Raw genomic sequence first — 15,652 nt, forward strand, 5'->3', positions numbered from 1 at the left:
CGAAGACTCACAAGGCAAAGAACGCATTAAGGGTAACATGCTAAGTACAAACAGCCCCTACGCACCGCTTTATGGATTGCGGAAAGACCACAAGGACTGCCTAGATCCACAACAAGGACCTGTTACAAGACCGATATGTGGAGGAAACATAGCGTATAACCACCTGTTATCACACCTACTCAGTATGATTCTAGATCCCGTATGGAAAGATGACAAGAACATATGTATAAGTACAGAGGAAATGCTCGCAGAAATTTCGCGGACAAACGAACAAACACTTACAGACGTAATCATTGGCTCGGCTGACGTAAGAGCCCTGTACCCCAGCCTAGACATAGAGTTTACCATCGAGAAAGTATGCGAGGAGTTCAGAGAAAGTGAGGTAAAGATTGAAGGCGTGGACTACAACGAAGTAGGCTTATACTTAGCATTGAACATGACACCAGAACAGATACGCCACCTACGACTCGCTGACGTCTGTCCGACGCGGAAACATTCCCGTGGGAGACCCCCGACAATAACCGGAAGTGGACGCGAAGAGAAACCAGAGAAACGTTTTGCACCGTGGAATCCAACGAGCAGAGAACCCTCAGCATCAGAATGCTTGACATTACTCACAGAAGCCATCAAAGTGGCCCTCCTATTTGTCATGAAAAACCACATTTACACGTTTAACAACAAGATCTATAAACAAGCAAAAGGAGGACCAATTGGAATGAAATTAACTGGCGTACTAGCCCAAGTCTTCATGAAATGGTGGGACAAGACCTTTCTCAAGAGACTTGAACAACTACAGATAGAAACGTTTATGTACAAACGGTACGTAGACGACATTAACATTGTTGTGAAATCCCTAAGTGCAGACGCCACATACAACGATGGACGCATTGTAACCATGCAGAATCATGATAACAACCGCACAGAACCGACAGACAAACACACAATGGAAACACTGCAACAAATCGCCAATGATATTCATCCGTCGATCCAGCTGGAAATAGATGTTCCCTCAAACCACAAAGACGGCAAGATGCCTATCCTAGACCTGAAGGTGTGGTTAGAAGAGGATATGAGCAACCAAAGACATCTGATCATGCACGAGTTCTACGCGAAGGAGGTCTCATCGAAAACAGTCGTACCCGCCAACTCTGCACTTCCGTGGTCAATTAAACGCGCCGTCATGACCCAAGAACTACTAAGAGTATTCCTGAATTGTAGCCCAAGCCTACCGTGGCAAAGAATAACTGAGCATGCGTCAAACACCACACTAAAGATGCAGTATTCAGGATATGATAAAGCCTTCAGACATCAAGTCGTCAAGTCAGCCCTGTCAGCATACCACACCCTATTAGAGAAAGATAGGAATGGAGAGAGACCCCTTTACCGACCAAGAGAATGGAAGAAGAGAGAAAGGGAAAGAAAGAAAAGATCAAAGGCACAAGAGTGGTATGGGAAAGAAAACTACGATTCAGTACTATTCATCCCTGCCACACCCAACGGAGAGCTAAAGAAAACGATACAGCAAGAGATCAATAAGTCGACACTTAGGATAAAGGTGGTTGAGAAGAATGGAATTTCGATCACGTCCCTTCTACAAAGATCCAACCCCATGAAAGAGAGAAACTGTAGACGTGAAGACTGTTTCGTATGCACATCAAGAGGGAAAGGTGATTGCTCGAGGAACAACATTGTGTATGAAATAAAGTGCAACAACTGTGACAGCAAATATTGTGGAGAAACAGCCCGCAACGCCTACACGAGAGGAAAAGAACACATGAAGTTATTACACGAGAAAGAACAGAACTCGCCTTTATGGAGTCATTGTCTAAAAGAGCACAATGGCCATATCCAGCAATTCACAATGAACGTCGTGAGAACTTTTCACCGAGACTCAATGATGAGACAAATAACAGAAGCAATACATATCAGAAAAATCCCAGAAAGAAAGAGTATGAACGCGAAAGAAGAATGGAATACCGTGTGTTTACCACACGCAAGAATTGAAAAGGATTAATTGACATTCAAACATCTACAATTAACGCTCTACAATTAACGTTCTGCCTCCCATGGGAGACCGTGTAGATCTTATGCAAATACAAGTACAAATCCAGAAACCTAAATAATATTAAGAACTGAAGAGGCCGGGAAGGCGAAACGTTTTCAAGTTTAGAATTTAGAATCTAACTAATTAATAACACGCTCGATACGTGGCAAAGATCTTACAATACAACAGTATACAGCGTACAACATAGAATAATGTCGATATCCAACTTTGCCTATGCAAGAATCAAAGATCTGACTAAGTTATGTTGATTGATTATCTTCGGAAAATGCGTGGTGACCCCCAATTTTCTTTTTTGGATTTCAATAACACTTGTTAAGATCTGCTTTTTCCGCTTATTCAGTAAACCGCGCAAAAATGCCTTTGAATTTGTAGGCACCGTCCTTAAATTAGTAAGATTTTTGCGTTGTTCTAAACTGAAGAGAAAGGGAGTAAAAATATGACAGTCAAACGGAAAATGTTGTGAAAGAGATATCTGTGCATGTAATTTCAGTTTTAGTTGTTGATTAAAATTGTTGGTTATTGTTTGCAAGGCTTGTTTGTTTACTGCTGTCAGCTCAGAGGTGTTTGATCTGTTTGATCACTGTAAATTGATCTGTTTGATCACTGTAAACTGTATACAGTAATGATGACGATTAATTTTGTACTTTATGCAGGAGCATAATTATTTCCATGTACATTATATTGCTTTCTCGGGTTCAAAACGGGAACTCAGCTTTTAGGCTTCGCTAAATCTATATATTATTCTTGAAAGGAATTTCTATCTGGCTGTCGTCCAGCTGCAAGCAAATCTTTCACATTAACCTCAATTGCAAGCTTTTCTTCCTTCACAAAAATAAAGCATTAATATTTTGATGTTTTAACCCCGAATTTTGTATTGAAATATCCTTTAAAGGTTTGAAAAACAATTGACACACCGCCGAACAAGTCAGATAAACGGGACTAGTCCTAATTTTACACAAGAAAATTGCTTTATGCTAAAAAGTTTCTAACCAGCCGGGCAATGAGCCAAATTACTGACATAAATGCTTTGGAGTAGTATCTATCGAAACTGTGAACGGCTTACTTGAACAGTTGAAACCGCTGCCATAATATCCTGGGTTACAACGACACTCATATGACCCATGCCTGTTTCTACACTTGGATTTCCTGTGGCATTTGTGGGTTTTCTGTGCACACTCATCAATATCTGGAAGCAAGATACAAAAAGAGGGTCATAAGACATCACTGTTCAGATTGCATATTTGGAGGGAACATTTTCCAGTACTATTGTAACTCAGAACAGAGAAACAGAATGATTCACTAAGTCTGCATAATTACCTCTACAGTCAAGTCCATCGCCAATGAAACCTGCCTTGCATTGACAAATTGTCGATTTAGTTGGTACTGTCACGCATTCAGCATCAGTTGCGCAAACAATTCCAGCGCAGGTTCCGTCCGCTGAAGGTCAATCAATCAATCAATCAATCAATCAATCAATCAATCAATCAATCAATCAAAAATCAGTTCGTTTTCCCCTTAGTATCGTAGACAGTCAGGGGGTAGGTAGATTAGTCTTTTTGTCAGTCAATCAATCTATCAATCAAACGTTGGGTTAGTCTCTGTGGAAACTGTGACTCTGCATGGATGGGTGGGGGATGAAACTCGAAAATTTGGTTTTATCAATCGAGTTGATAAAGTCAATTAACTAACGTAGGAAAGATTAAGGATTTGTTGTTGTTGTTGTTGTTGCGAGCTGACGTTTCGAGCGTTAGCCCTCCATCAGAGGGAGCTTTAGTCAGACAGTTAGTCATACAGTCGATCAGCCAATCCGTCTTGAGCTATCCAACATATGCAATGGACAATGGAGCATCTTACGCTTGCAGTTTATTCCATCGCCTTCAAATCCCAGTTTACATGAACAGTTATATGACCCTACGGTGTTGACACACTCGGCTTCCTGATGACATTTTTGATCGTTTCTTGCGCATTCATCCATGTCTGCAAGGGACAAAGCCTCTAATTAAAAAAGCTTCATAAAAGGGCCTTTTTTTCGTCGAAAAAAAAATAGGAAAAAACATTTGGTAACCATTGTGTCCTCATTACAGAAAGCTAACAATTTACCAGAACACTTTCTTCCATCTCCTTGATAGCCTGGCTTGCAAACACACACTGAACCGAGGCCTACTTCCCATCCGCACAATGCATCTGGGTGACATCTGACTCCTGCGCATGTTCCGTCAGCTGAAAAGAAAAAGTGTAAGTGGTCACTGATTTTCTTTCCTCTTTAAAACTGTAGAGTAAAAGCTCATGGTTTTAGAGAATTTAGTAGTGTCTTTTTTCATCGAAAAAGGGAAAACACCCCACAGATTTCACAGTATTTACGGCAAAAATTATTAGTCACATTTCGTTAATTTACTTCAATAAAATACATAGGTGACAAGTTTTCATAGGGGTGATATCTGTTTAGAAACCTTTTGTTATTCAAATGTCCCAACCACGGGAACAAAAGACCCATTGTTTCGACCGCCAAGGAGGCTCTTGTGTACATTAATAACAATAGGCGACTATAAGGTGAATATCTTCGCTATTGTCTACATAATTATTATTCGAAAGATTATCATCTGACCCATCTTTTACAAATCTTGTATCTTAGAGCAAACCTATCCGGACTATTAATGTTTTTCGAAATCAAATTTTCAAAATTGACGTTTCGAGCGTTAGCCCTTCTCCGGAGCGAAGGGCTAACGCTCGAAACGTCAGCTTTCCAAATCTTTCACGGTGGTTATTCGACCTTTATCAACTTGTTTGATAAAATCAATTTCTGTTTCAATCTCCCACCGACGCAGTACCACAGTTTCTTTAGAAACTAAAATTTTGTTTTAAATAATCGAAAAGTCACATTTCAACCACCGAAAGTAGCACTTGGGTTTTGCACGAGAATTTCCATACAGTATAATGTCTGTAATGTTTTCACGGATTAATTCACTTCCTTTTGTCAAATTCCGCTTCTTGGTTTTATTTGCATCTGCTATAAAAGAGTCATAAAATATAGCGTGATTGAGATATTTCTTTTTCAAAATGAGATGACAATAAGGAAAAAAACTATTCCTTGTCAGAAATGCGGCAGTTAGAGATTAAGCGAGATGTTCCCTCAAACATTCTCTCTACGAAATGTGGTCCAAGAGAGATTGTCTGCCTTCAAGAGTACGTGGACCTGTGGATTCACACGTGAGTATTGCCACGTACGTAGAGTCCGTTTCAAGTAAATTTTCCCGTTTTGATCTGACGATGACGTTTCGTGGAAAAGCCAAAGAACCTCGATGACAATATTCATTTCTGGTGCTCAGAGCAACAGGATATTTCATTCAGAATGCAGTCAAAGTATCTTTTTCTCGTAGCGATCCTTCTCACAGTTTCCTTGAATGGTGCTTTCGGTTCTAACACCGGAACGAACCAAACGCCATCTACCAACAAGGCCGTTAACAATAAACCTTTGATGGTTTGCAACCTGATCCAAGATTCGCATGTCAGCGAAGCCATAAAAAAATTGGAAACGAAGCTAGAAAATCTCATTGCAATGGTAAACAAAACTTCCACTTCGCAACCTTCGCAACCTGCGCAACCTGCACCAACAGGTAAAAGCCTCGATAGCAATCCATTCCCATTTTAAGAGATTCGTTTCATATTTTCAAGTGTTGACGGAGCTTTATTGTCTTTCTTACCACTTTAGCCTCTTCTTGCAATGAAGTATTTCAAAAGTACAAGTAAGTGGCTCATATAATTTAACTTAACAGGAGATAATTTTCTTGCAATCTCCTGCGGGTTGTTTTGGCGGCGAAGAGGTCCATGTTACAGGGTGGTGGAAAAAAATGTCTACTCTACTGAAACTCGAGCCGCAGAAAATCCACACCTTTAAACAATATTCTGTTCAAACTCCGATTTCGCTCCGCTGCTACGAAACCATTGGGTAACTTGGTGCGTTCATACAAATTATTTTACTTCCTTTTTGCGTCTTTTTAAATTTTTATTAATTTAACGCCCAACAGGTCGACCAAGAGCAAAGTCTATACATTGATGTTTGGGTTGCAGAAAATTCCTGTTTATTGTCACATGGGAAACTTTGGATGCGGAGATGGAGGATGGACGCTGGCCGTGAAAATTGATGGCACCAAGGTGAGGAAGAAAGAAGTGAAAAAAACTCTTGAATTTGGTAATTTTCTGTCATATGGAAATTTCTCCGATCTTTCATTGATGCATTCAGTCCAGCCGATAAGAAAGTTGGGCTATTCATTTCACAGTCTTGTGAAAGGCAATCTCTATACAGGTAAAAGTCGTGATTTCCAACGCTTCTCGTCTTTTCTAAAACTGTCTTTTGTTACTTTGCAGAAAACCTTCCATTACTCTTCTCACTTTTGGAGCGACAGGAATGTTTACAACCTTGCAGGAGGAAAGACTGGTTTTGACAAACAAGAGACCAAGTTGCCCACATATTGGGACACACATTTCTCAAAGATTTGTCTTGGAATGAGGATCGGACATAACACAAGATTCGTGGTCATCAACCGGAGCGCCAACTCATTGTACGCACTGATCGCTGACGGCAAGTACAGAGCGTTGTCTCTGGGTCGTAGCATGTGGAAGTCTCTCATTGGCTCACAGGGCTCTCTGCAGAACAACTGCAACAAGGAAGGGTTCAACGTCCAGTCCAACGATGGGCAACACTCAAAAACAAGGATCGGTATTCTTGGTAACAATGAAAACGATTGTACGTTATGTGACTCCAGAATTGGCTTTGGCAGTGGAGGTCTCCATGACGACTCCAACACGTGTGGAAACCAGGCTACGCATTTAAGTGATAATGGCGACAAACACATAAAATCCATGGGGTATATCTTGGTTCAATAATAAAGTAGGAACTGGCTGTACTTTCCGGGAGAGTTGAACAAAAGGTTCGCCTTATTTCTCCCTTCTGTTATTAAACGTCTTAATAAAAGAAGTTGAAAAATTACGACGTTGTTGTCTTGTGCTTTTCCTGAAGCAGATTTTATCAATTAATGACAATCATAGTCTGCAAAGCTCTGCAGAAGACTACTTCTCATCTGTGTCTTTTTGCTACAATATTGTTGCACATGCTAATAAAAATTGTATCAAACATGGGATCCCTTCTGAACTTTGTGCTGATGGGTATATGATTCAAACTGGTAATTTGAAGGTCCTCATTTCTTCTTCCGTGACAAGTATTGTTCAAAATATCCGTACATTCCCTTTTAAAAGGCATTGCCGTACATTGAGCTGATCCTTTTCGCTTAAAATCGAACTTAATTGATTTAAACTACTTTATTTGCCAAACGTACATAATATATATACATCGCCGAGCCAAAAAGCGAGCTCCTGGGTTGTTTATTCTTACTGGCTGTAGCATTTGTGAAAATAAAAGGCTTTGGATTGTCCGCGTTTTTTGGTGTCAACTTCAACTTCAACGTCAACTTTATTTAAAGAATTATTTATTGACAATATACAACACAAAAGGACTGGTCCGCAAATAGCATTTGCTAATCTGGGCGGAACAGTCACACTAAAAGATTACAATGAAAATAATAAGTAAATTTACAAACGGAGACTTACATAATTACTTGCACAGATTGTGTCAACTTAAATCATTAGCATAATTACAAGTTCAATGACTGTTACGAGGTATGTTTGAATGAAGAACTCAAGTTCTACTTGTACGTTTTTAGAGCAGAGGTAATTGGGGAAATATCAATATAGTCATCACCCTTCTCAAGAATATCAATAAGGAAAGAGTGGAGTTTCGTTTGGAAGTGTTTTTTTTGGGAGCTGTCTTAATGCTGCTGGCATCTCATTGAAAATTTTAGCTCCTACTCTTGAAAAAGCTCTTTTATGGATTTCTAACCTAGATTTCTTAATATAGAATTTATTTGCTGACGAAGACCGAGTGTTATAAGAATGAATACTGGTAGTGTCACTGAATAGGTTTAAAATGTTACTGGGTACCTTCCGATTTCGTGTATCATGCATTAAACAACAGGCGGATTTGAAATAAACAAAGGGACTGCATGTTCACATCTCTGTACGGAAAATATAAGTGATCTAAGTGCTCGTTTTTGAAGGACTATAATTTTCGTTTGGTAGGATTTACTTGCAAGACCCCACGCAGTCAGTCCATATGATATGTAGGGGAATATTAAAGATTGATAGATGCGCAGTAGAGTATAAAATAATTAGGACAATACGCGCACTCTCATTGTTCAATAGCTGTGTTTAGATGAGAGTATGGAAACATGGCTGTGACATCACACGAATTTTGATTGGTTATGTGTTGTTAGACGCGCGTTTTGATTGGCTGGTAGGAAATATGAGATTGTATCAAGAAAATCTTTTTCAATCAAGAAGTAAAAAAAAACAGATTTTTCCTTCATTTTTCGAATTATCTTTGAGTAATATTTTATAAAAGCAATAGAAGACTTTTTCCGTGTTTGCATAGCCTCATCTAAACACTCGGGGTGTTGGGAGAAATTCGCGACAGTTATGCAAACCCGAGAGGCAGTCGAGGGTTCGCATAACTGTCTCGAATTCTCGCAACTCCCACTCGTGTTTAGATGAGGATATGCAAATACCGAAAACGTCCTCTATTTCTTAAACAGTCCCTATACATTTCAATCTCCGTCATTTAAGACTACCATCACTGACCACTTTCTCAACACAAATGAACAAAAAACGAAATCTTTCCCTCTTAAGATACGCAAATGATTTAAAAGAAAAGGTACCTACATTTACAAAGGAATCCGGTTCCTTTGTAACCTGATTTACACTGGCAGCTGTATGAGCCGATAATATTGACACAGTCTGCATTGGTGTCACAGTCGTTCTTATCAGCCAGGCACTCATTAATGTCTGTTGAATTTTAAAGAATGAAGCTGTTAAAACTACAGGCGACTGATACCGATACACTCTTCCTACTTAAATCAGCGCGCACACCCTGTGTGGAACTCAAAATGAGTAACGGGCAATTTAATAACAAATCAACTTTGCAATTAATGACAAAGGCATTACATTACATTATCTTTCCTTTTGTCAAAGTAGGTAAGCAAGTGCCACATTTGGAAGAAGCCAAACAAATCGCTCTATACTTGTCACGCCGTCTTCAAGGGAATGCCGTGGTTTCGAAATATGTTGCCCAGAAAAAGACGAGTATTTTCATGCTGTGAACTCGCGTTAGCAGTTCCCACATAACTTCTTAGAAGTTGCTGTTTCAACTTACCATTACACGTTGTCCCATCACCTTGATAACCACCGTTGCACACGCATCTTTGACCTTGAATCGTGTTACGACAGGTGGCATTTGAGTGACATGCCACACCTGCGCACGTGCCGTCAGCTGAAATGGTTCATATGAATATTCATATTAGTGGCATACGAAAACTAGATATATAAGTTTGCTTAAATGAAGAGTCACAATTTTTTTGTCCTTTGGCGAAAGCACGTTGTTGTGACACGGCACATTAAGTGCAAGTGTCCTGCTGTATTATAAAGCCAAACCACAATCCATAGACGAACTTTAGCAACTTCCCCGGCCTGCCAACAGCGGATGTTTCTGCTACCTTCCACTGTAATATCAGACGATGACCGTAGCTCAAACACAATAAACCAGCTTTGACTCAACAATTCGTAAGACAAACCCATTGTGACCATTATGCAACTATTTCGCAACTGCTTTTTAAAGCAGTTTAGTGTATTAGTAGCCCGACCCCATTCGTTGTTAAAACAACCAGTGGGGTCGGGGTACTAATACACTAAAGCCGAAAAGCAAGTTACCAGTATCACAAGAAAGAACCAGCTCCGCCTAACGAGCGAAGACATGTCCCTACTCTAAACAAATCATGTTCCTATTAAAAGTAATCTTGGGTTCAAAATAAGTTTCAGTTAACCCTTTTCCTAGTAACTAAAGACAATGTTTGCCCAGCTGAGTAGCATCTATAAGGTAACCTATTTCTGTATCAAACAGTTCTTCTTATAGACAAGTTTTTAGGAAAACATTATTCAAAGGATGAACATTCACTAGTTGACACGCAAGCGTAGTGCGACCGTTAGACTTACATAGACACTGCAGACCACTTCCTTGGTATCCTCGTTTGCATTGGCAGGAAAATGAGCCAGGACTATTGGAACAATAAGCGTGCTGATGACAGCTGTTATTTACATAATGACATTCGTCAATATCTATACAGAAAAAGAGGAGAGAATGAGAGTAAACCCACCAGATTAAGTTCGCCGATGATAGCCTAAAATAAACCGGTTGGATGAATAGCGACTTTGTGGGAAACGACCTTATATGAAGATTTAGTTAATCTCTGTTGACACTCTTTTTGCACTCGATGGAACCTTCTTATAAAGTACCATCAAGGCTAGTTCGTACGCTTTTCGTATTTGCTTTTGAGTTCTGAACTTGTTATCATTTCCGCCACCTCAGACCTCAGAATGAGTCTTAAAATTGATAAAAATCTCACATTTATTAGACAAGAAATGCTCCTGGATTTGCGATAGATGCTTTTCAAAATGACATTAAGATTCTCGGGGAGCAGCGATGGCGCAGTGGTGACAGCATTCGCCTCCTACCAATGTGTCCCGGGTTCGATGCCCAGATCCGGCGTCATGCGTTGGTTGAATTTGTTGGTTCTCTACTCTGCTCCGAGAGGTATGATTTGATATGTATTAATTTGATTTGATTTCATTTGTGCATGACCCCTACAAGCTATTCAGCTTTAAACATTATCGTGTGAAAAAAATAGTTGTATATTATTATTATTATTATTATTATTATTATTTTTATTTTTTATTTTTCGTTAATTCACACGATATGTTGTTAACGTGGTTTGTAAACTAGGCATCAAGCCACGACCTATGGCCTTAGGTGTCTAGTGTTCTTTTCAAGATTCTTGCCGTTCCCAACAAGGAGGCTTTTTGTAGTAATACCGTGCAATCTAGTCCAATTTTCTTCAACGATGTTTTCAAATTTTTGCTGAACGTCCCTAGTGCACCAATGACAATTGGTACGACAATTACTTTTCGGCAGCTCCAGATTTTCCCAATCTCTCTTTTTAATTCTTGGTATTTTTCCATTTTCTGTTGTTCTTTTTCCAGCACTCTTGTATCAAAAGGGCACGCGATATCTATCACATAACATGATCTTTCTATCTTATCAAGAACAACTACATCAGGTCTATTATGCTCAATTTGATGGTCTGTTTGAATTCGGAAGTCCCATAACACCTTTACTTGATCGTTTTTTATAACTCCTTCAGGATCATGATCATACCACTTGTCTTTGCATGGGATGTTGAATTTCTCCACATTTTATACTCTCAATTATTATTATTATTATTATTATTATTATTATTATTATTATTATTATTATTATTGTTATTATTAAGGAAATATGTGACCAATTTCTGGAGGTTGCTTAGGTCATCACGCAAGCACGTTAAACTTATAAAAAAGGCCAACTTCGTTTTTTTAGCATTTCAACTGTTTCCCGTTTATAGGCATCAGGCCGATTTCTGTTTCGGTAAAAAGACTGTAGTCGACTTGTTACCAGTACAAGTCCGTCCATCTCCTGTCCAGCCATTATTACATACACATTGCTGTTCTCGACTTCCGGAAGCTCGTGGTACGCAAACACTGTTTTCATCACACACGATTCCATCGCAAGTACCGTCGGCTGAAAAGGAAATGAAAAAAAAAATGAAATGAAGACGTTTATGATTTGTTTCAAGTCTTTTTGTTTGCTTTTGTGTGTGTGTGTTTTTAACTTATATTTCTACCGAGTTTCTCAGAACTTACAAACACAATAGCTTCCGTTGCCTTGGTAGCCAAATCGACATCGACATTGGAACGAGCCTGCGCCGTTGAAGCAATCCGCATTGAGGTGACACTTGACATCGGGCGTCTCACACTCGTTAATATCTGAGGATAAAAGCCAAGAGAAAAATTCTGTAAACTGTGCTCAGTCCTGAAAACCGTCTTGTACCTCTCGTATCCGGTGGAAAAAAGCACAGCAACTTGTTTCAATAAAGCAAGTCACAAAGATAAACAACTATACATCCTTTAACTTAAGTTTCTTTTATAATACTCTTGCAATATCCCCTTTCTTGTTGACAGTCCATATGTCAAATTCACCGCCCCATTCAACCAAAGCTGCTGCGCTTTAAGGTCTGTAAACATGTATAATTAACAATTATTCCGTGGTATTGTTTTATTAAATTCCTTAAACTCCGAGCGAAATCGAAAAAACTTGACGAAGATGCGATGTTGTGTAACACTTTATGGTCAGACAGACGTAGGCTCATCACAAAAACATTTCTTGCCTTTTCGCGTACTTCTAAACGTCGAATTGATCCAAAGTTTCTACAAAAAAATTTTTTTTTTCATTTTTGGCTTTATTCATAGAGAAATTTCGCTTTTCGACGAAAACGTTTTTAGCTTCGCAATGCTTAGCGCAATCATTTACTATATAAGGTCAAACTAAGGTATATGAGCTGATAACCGAGATTGAGTGAACCAATCAGAGCACGCGAAATGCATTATCCGAGGTTGAGAATTTAATAAACTATGATAACACGTTGGAATATATTTCCGCTATTGCAAGTTTTACCCTTTGGGTGAAGCGGACGGTGAATGAATGCAATGAAAATGTGTGAGGCAACCACCCGAATGTGAGCCCGAGACACTCTTTGCAACCACCCCTAAATTAGCGAGGATTACCCATTCTCTTCTTTACTTCTGGATGCCTGGTTACATAAGGATTTTATGAGCGATTTAATTACCAGCACAATTTCGTCCATCTCCCGTCCAACCATCCATGCAAACGCATTTTCTTTCACGACTTCCTGAAGCTCTTGGTACGCAAACGCTGTTTGGGTCACACACGACTCCATTGCAGGTCCCGTCAGCTAAGAAAAGATATTGGGCAAAACGTACATTGGCGCACCCAAGAATTACAATCATACATAATATCATTAAAATTAACCGAGAGAGAACATATTTTAGAAACTTACAAAGGCAAGTAGTTCCGTTGCCTTGGTAGCCAAGCCTACAGCGACAATGATATGAGCCTGCGCTGTTGAAGCAATCCGCATTTTGGTCGCAATTTACAGCGGGCGACTCACACTCGTTGACATCTGAGGAGAAAATCGGTTGCACGAAGACTGTAACTGTAATTTACGCGTTTTTCTCTGTGTTTTGGAGACAGGTAGTTTTGTTGGATTGTTATGAAATAAAATTTGCGTATTTCTTAGCCTGCGTAGCAGACGGGTTTTATGCGAAGTTAAAACGCTTCTTTCCTTGATCGGTGATCGTTTTGAATATTGACCGCGCGAAAACCTGGACCGAAGCAAAACGAGAACGCGAGGGGGCAGGGCCCGAGCAGAAGGAGTGAGAAACCGCCTGCAATCAACCCATCAACATAATCGAAACGTCCCTTCGCCCCCACGGACGGAGAAAATATCGTTCCTGATTGGAATGAGTCCGAAAAAAATCCGCCTGTCAGTCAAAAATGTACTGCTCCTTTTCATGAAAGTGTATTGACAAAACAGAGCGGAAAGAGCCTACAATCTGTTTTTTTTTTTTTACGAAATTGGAAACTTCCTTGCAGTAGATTGGATAATAAGAGCAGAAAGATGTAAAACCACTAAGATATGGAGGTGATATTTTGCCGGTCCTTCCCAAAGAAATTGGCAAAGCCTCATATTTCAGCTTTTTCTAACCGGCGAAATGTGTTCTGCATTAGTAACAACACCTTTTAGAAGTATCATAGTTGACCAGATAAAAGAAGCTGAAGGATGAGGGCTCTCGGCAACCTCTCGTTGGCGGCTGCCACATGTATCCATTGGGAAGCTCCAGCTAGTTTTCGCATCGGCAGAAGATGCGCTCGACAAGGCATTTCTCAAGGCGCTGAAATGACATTTTAAGAACTTCTACAAAAAATTGTCGGCTATATATAATTGTCGACGAATCGCACACAGTAGAAACATGGACAGGGAATCGATAACGGTAAGTTGAAATATTTCAATTCGATCTTATATATTTTCTTACGTTATGGAATGTACGATATTGTAGCTCGGGCTTTTCGGTATTCACACTTTAGGAAAGGAACTTTATTTAAGTGTCTAGTCGTTCTAGCGCTGGAGCACTAATTGGGGACACAGTAAACTGAAATCAACAATTAACGTAAATCAAGTCAAATGTTGGTTTTTGAGGAGAGGGGAAACCAAAGTACCCGGCGAAAACCTCTCGATGCAGAGCAAAGAACCAAATAACTCAACCCATATATGACGCCGGATCTAGGAATCGAACCCGGTCCACGTTGGTGGGAGACGAGTGCTCTCACCAATGCGCCATCCCAGCACAATTAAGTGTGCATAGTCTGGTAGTACGCATGACTATTTGTAGTCAGGTATATACAGAGGCGCCCCAAGCTCAGTATAAGGGAATATAAGGATTTGTATGGGAAGACAAGACCTGAGACCTGACAAGATTACCTAGTCAAAAGACTCGCGGGGGTACTAGACCGGAATTTGCCATCCACACTTTCGCTTTGCCACCCGGGGTTCCCTTAGATGGAATTGTGCAATAGCGAAGTCAAATAGGGGTGAAGAGAACATGAAGCGGCCTTCAGCGAAGAGATTTGGAACCGGTTGGAGCTGCAAAAATTAGGTCTCAGGTCTTGTCTTCCCATTCAAATCCTTATATTCCCTCACACTGAGCTTGGGGCGCCTGGGGTATATACAGACATTTCTCGCAGTTTCAAGGTCACTCGACGGCATCTCTCGCTACCTTTCTATGAAATTTCCTTTTTGATATTTGTACTTGTACGCTAATGTAATGTAATCAGTGCCGACTACTAAGGGTGTCAAGTTGATGTTTGCTCATTCGAGAAGTGTTATAATAATCGTTTGTTGTAAGCTTTTTTAAGTTGAGCTAGTCGACGTATGGAATTATAGATGGCAATAAACGAGATGCCCATTCCTGATCCTTGTCTGCTTCTGATGATATTTAATATGAAAATGATTTGTTCTCGTTTCACTGCAGAGTGGTTAGAGAACAAGCAATTTTTTTCTCTAAAAAATTAATTATATTAATGCCAATGTTTACACAAGATGATTGATTGATTGGTTGGTAGTTAACATCAAACCCGTGCTCATCACACATGATTGAAAATGGGAGGTTTGGAGCATGTTGTGGGGTGTGGGGTTGATTGTTGGCGTTTTCTTCCTTCTTCTCCTCGCCCCCTCCCCCTTCGCTTGCTTTTCGCGTGGCCAATTACGTTCAAACGATCTCTCGAAAGTCAACCCCGGTGAAAAGAAGCTTTTAAAATTCACCAAGCCACCTGCCACGCAGGCTATGCATTTCTTTATGTCTCCGATGATTTGTCCTTAAGACAGTGCAGTTAAAAGTTGTTCTGCCTCCCCAACAAAAAAAACTGAATCCCTCAAAGCGGACAGCTCTAATTATGATCAGTTTAAACCAAGACCCATCACAGGCGCCCCAAGCTCAGTGTGAGTATGGGCGACTCAACTATAAGGATTTGTA

At 40.0% G+C, this 15,652-nt stretch overlaps 2 protein-coding genes across 4 annotated transcripts in view; one reads left to right on the forward strand and one right to left on the reverse strand.

Annotated features, from left to right (window-relative positions):
- LOC137978427 (fibrillin-2-like) overlaps positions 1 to 15,652 on the reverse strand; it is a 63,093-nt gene that overhangs the window by 9,801 nt on the left and 37,640 nt on the right. For 2 of the 3 annotated variants that reach the window (XR_011118157.1, XM_068825352.1), the window contains exons 31-41: positions 13,120 to 13,242; positions 12,889 to 13,014; positions 11,906 to 12,028; positions 11,658 to 11,783; positions 10,163 to 10,285; positions 9,327 to 9,443; positions 8,837 to 8,959; positions 4,166 to 4,285; positions 3,920 to 4,042; positions 3,383 to 3,502; positions 3,129 to 3,251 (exon numbers count right to left, since the gene is read on the reverse strand). Coding sequence is in view for 2 of the 3 variants with exons in the window: in XM_068825352.1 (XP_068681453.1) it covers positions 3,129 to 3,251; positions 3,383 to 3,502; positions 3,920 to 4,042; positions 4,166 to 4,285; positions 8,837 to 8,959; positions 9,327 to 9,443; positions 10,163 to 10,285; positions 11,658 to 11,783; positions 11,906 to 12,028; positions 12,889 to 13,014; positions 13,120 to 13,242 (1,347 nt within the window). In the remaining variant the exon portion in view is untranslated. The remainder of the gene's footprint in view (positions 1 to 3,128; positions 3,252 to 3,382; positions 3,503 to 3,919; positions 4,043 to 4,165; positions 4,286 to 8,836; positions 8,960 to 9,326; positions 9,444 to 10,162; positions 10,286 to 11,657; positions 11,784 to 11,905; positions 12,029 to 12,888; positions 13,015 to 13,119; positions 13,243 to 15,652) is intronic. The other variant, XM_068825354.1, reaches the window with a different exon arrangement.
- On the forward strand, positions 5,340 to 7,052 carry LOC137978432 (uncharacterized skeletal organic matrix protein 5-like). The gene is made up of 4 exons (XM_068825360.1): positions 5,340 to 5,679; positions 5,775 to 5,808; positions 6,091 to 6,217; positions 6,431 to 7,052. Exons 1-4 carry the CDS (start codon positions 5,415 to 5,417, stop codon positions 6,947 to 6,949), a joined length of 945 nt encoding a protein of 314 aa, XP_068681461.1. The 5' UTR covers positions 5,340 to 5,414; the 3' UTR covers positions 6,950 to 7,052.

Source organism: Montipora foliosa, chromosome 12 (genome assembly GCF_036669935.1).
Source record: "Montipora foliosa isolate CH-2021 chromosome 12, ASM3666993v2, whole genome shotgun sequence".
Classification (NCBI taxonomy): domain Eukaryota; kingdom Metazoa; phylum Cnidaria; class Anthozoa; order Scleractinia; family Acroporidae; genus Montipora; species Montipora foliosa.

What these genes read in the sequence shown, in the direction of transcription:
- LOC137978432 (XM_068825360.1), top strand. Translation starts at nt 5,415, where the DNA reads ATGCAGTCAAAGTATCTTTTTCTCGTAGCGATCCTTCTCACAGTTTCC. An exon ending in TGCGCAACCTGCACCAACAG is followed by an intron (nt 5,680 to 5,774) that starts GTAAAAGCCTCG and finishes TTACCACTTTAG; the next exon opens with CCTCTTCTTGCAATGAAGTA. An exon ending in GAAGTATTTCAAAAGTACAA is followed by an intron (nt 5,809 to 6,090) that starts GTAAGTGGCTCA and finishes AACGCCCAACAG; the next exon opens with GTCGACCAAGAGCAAAGTCT.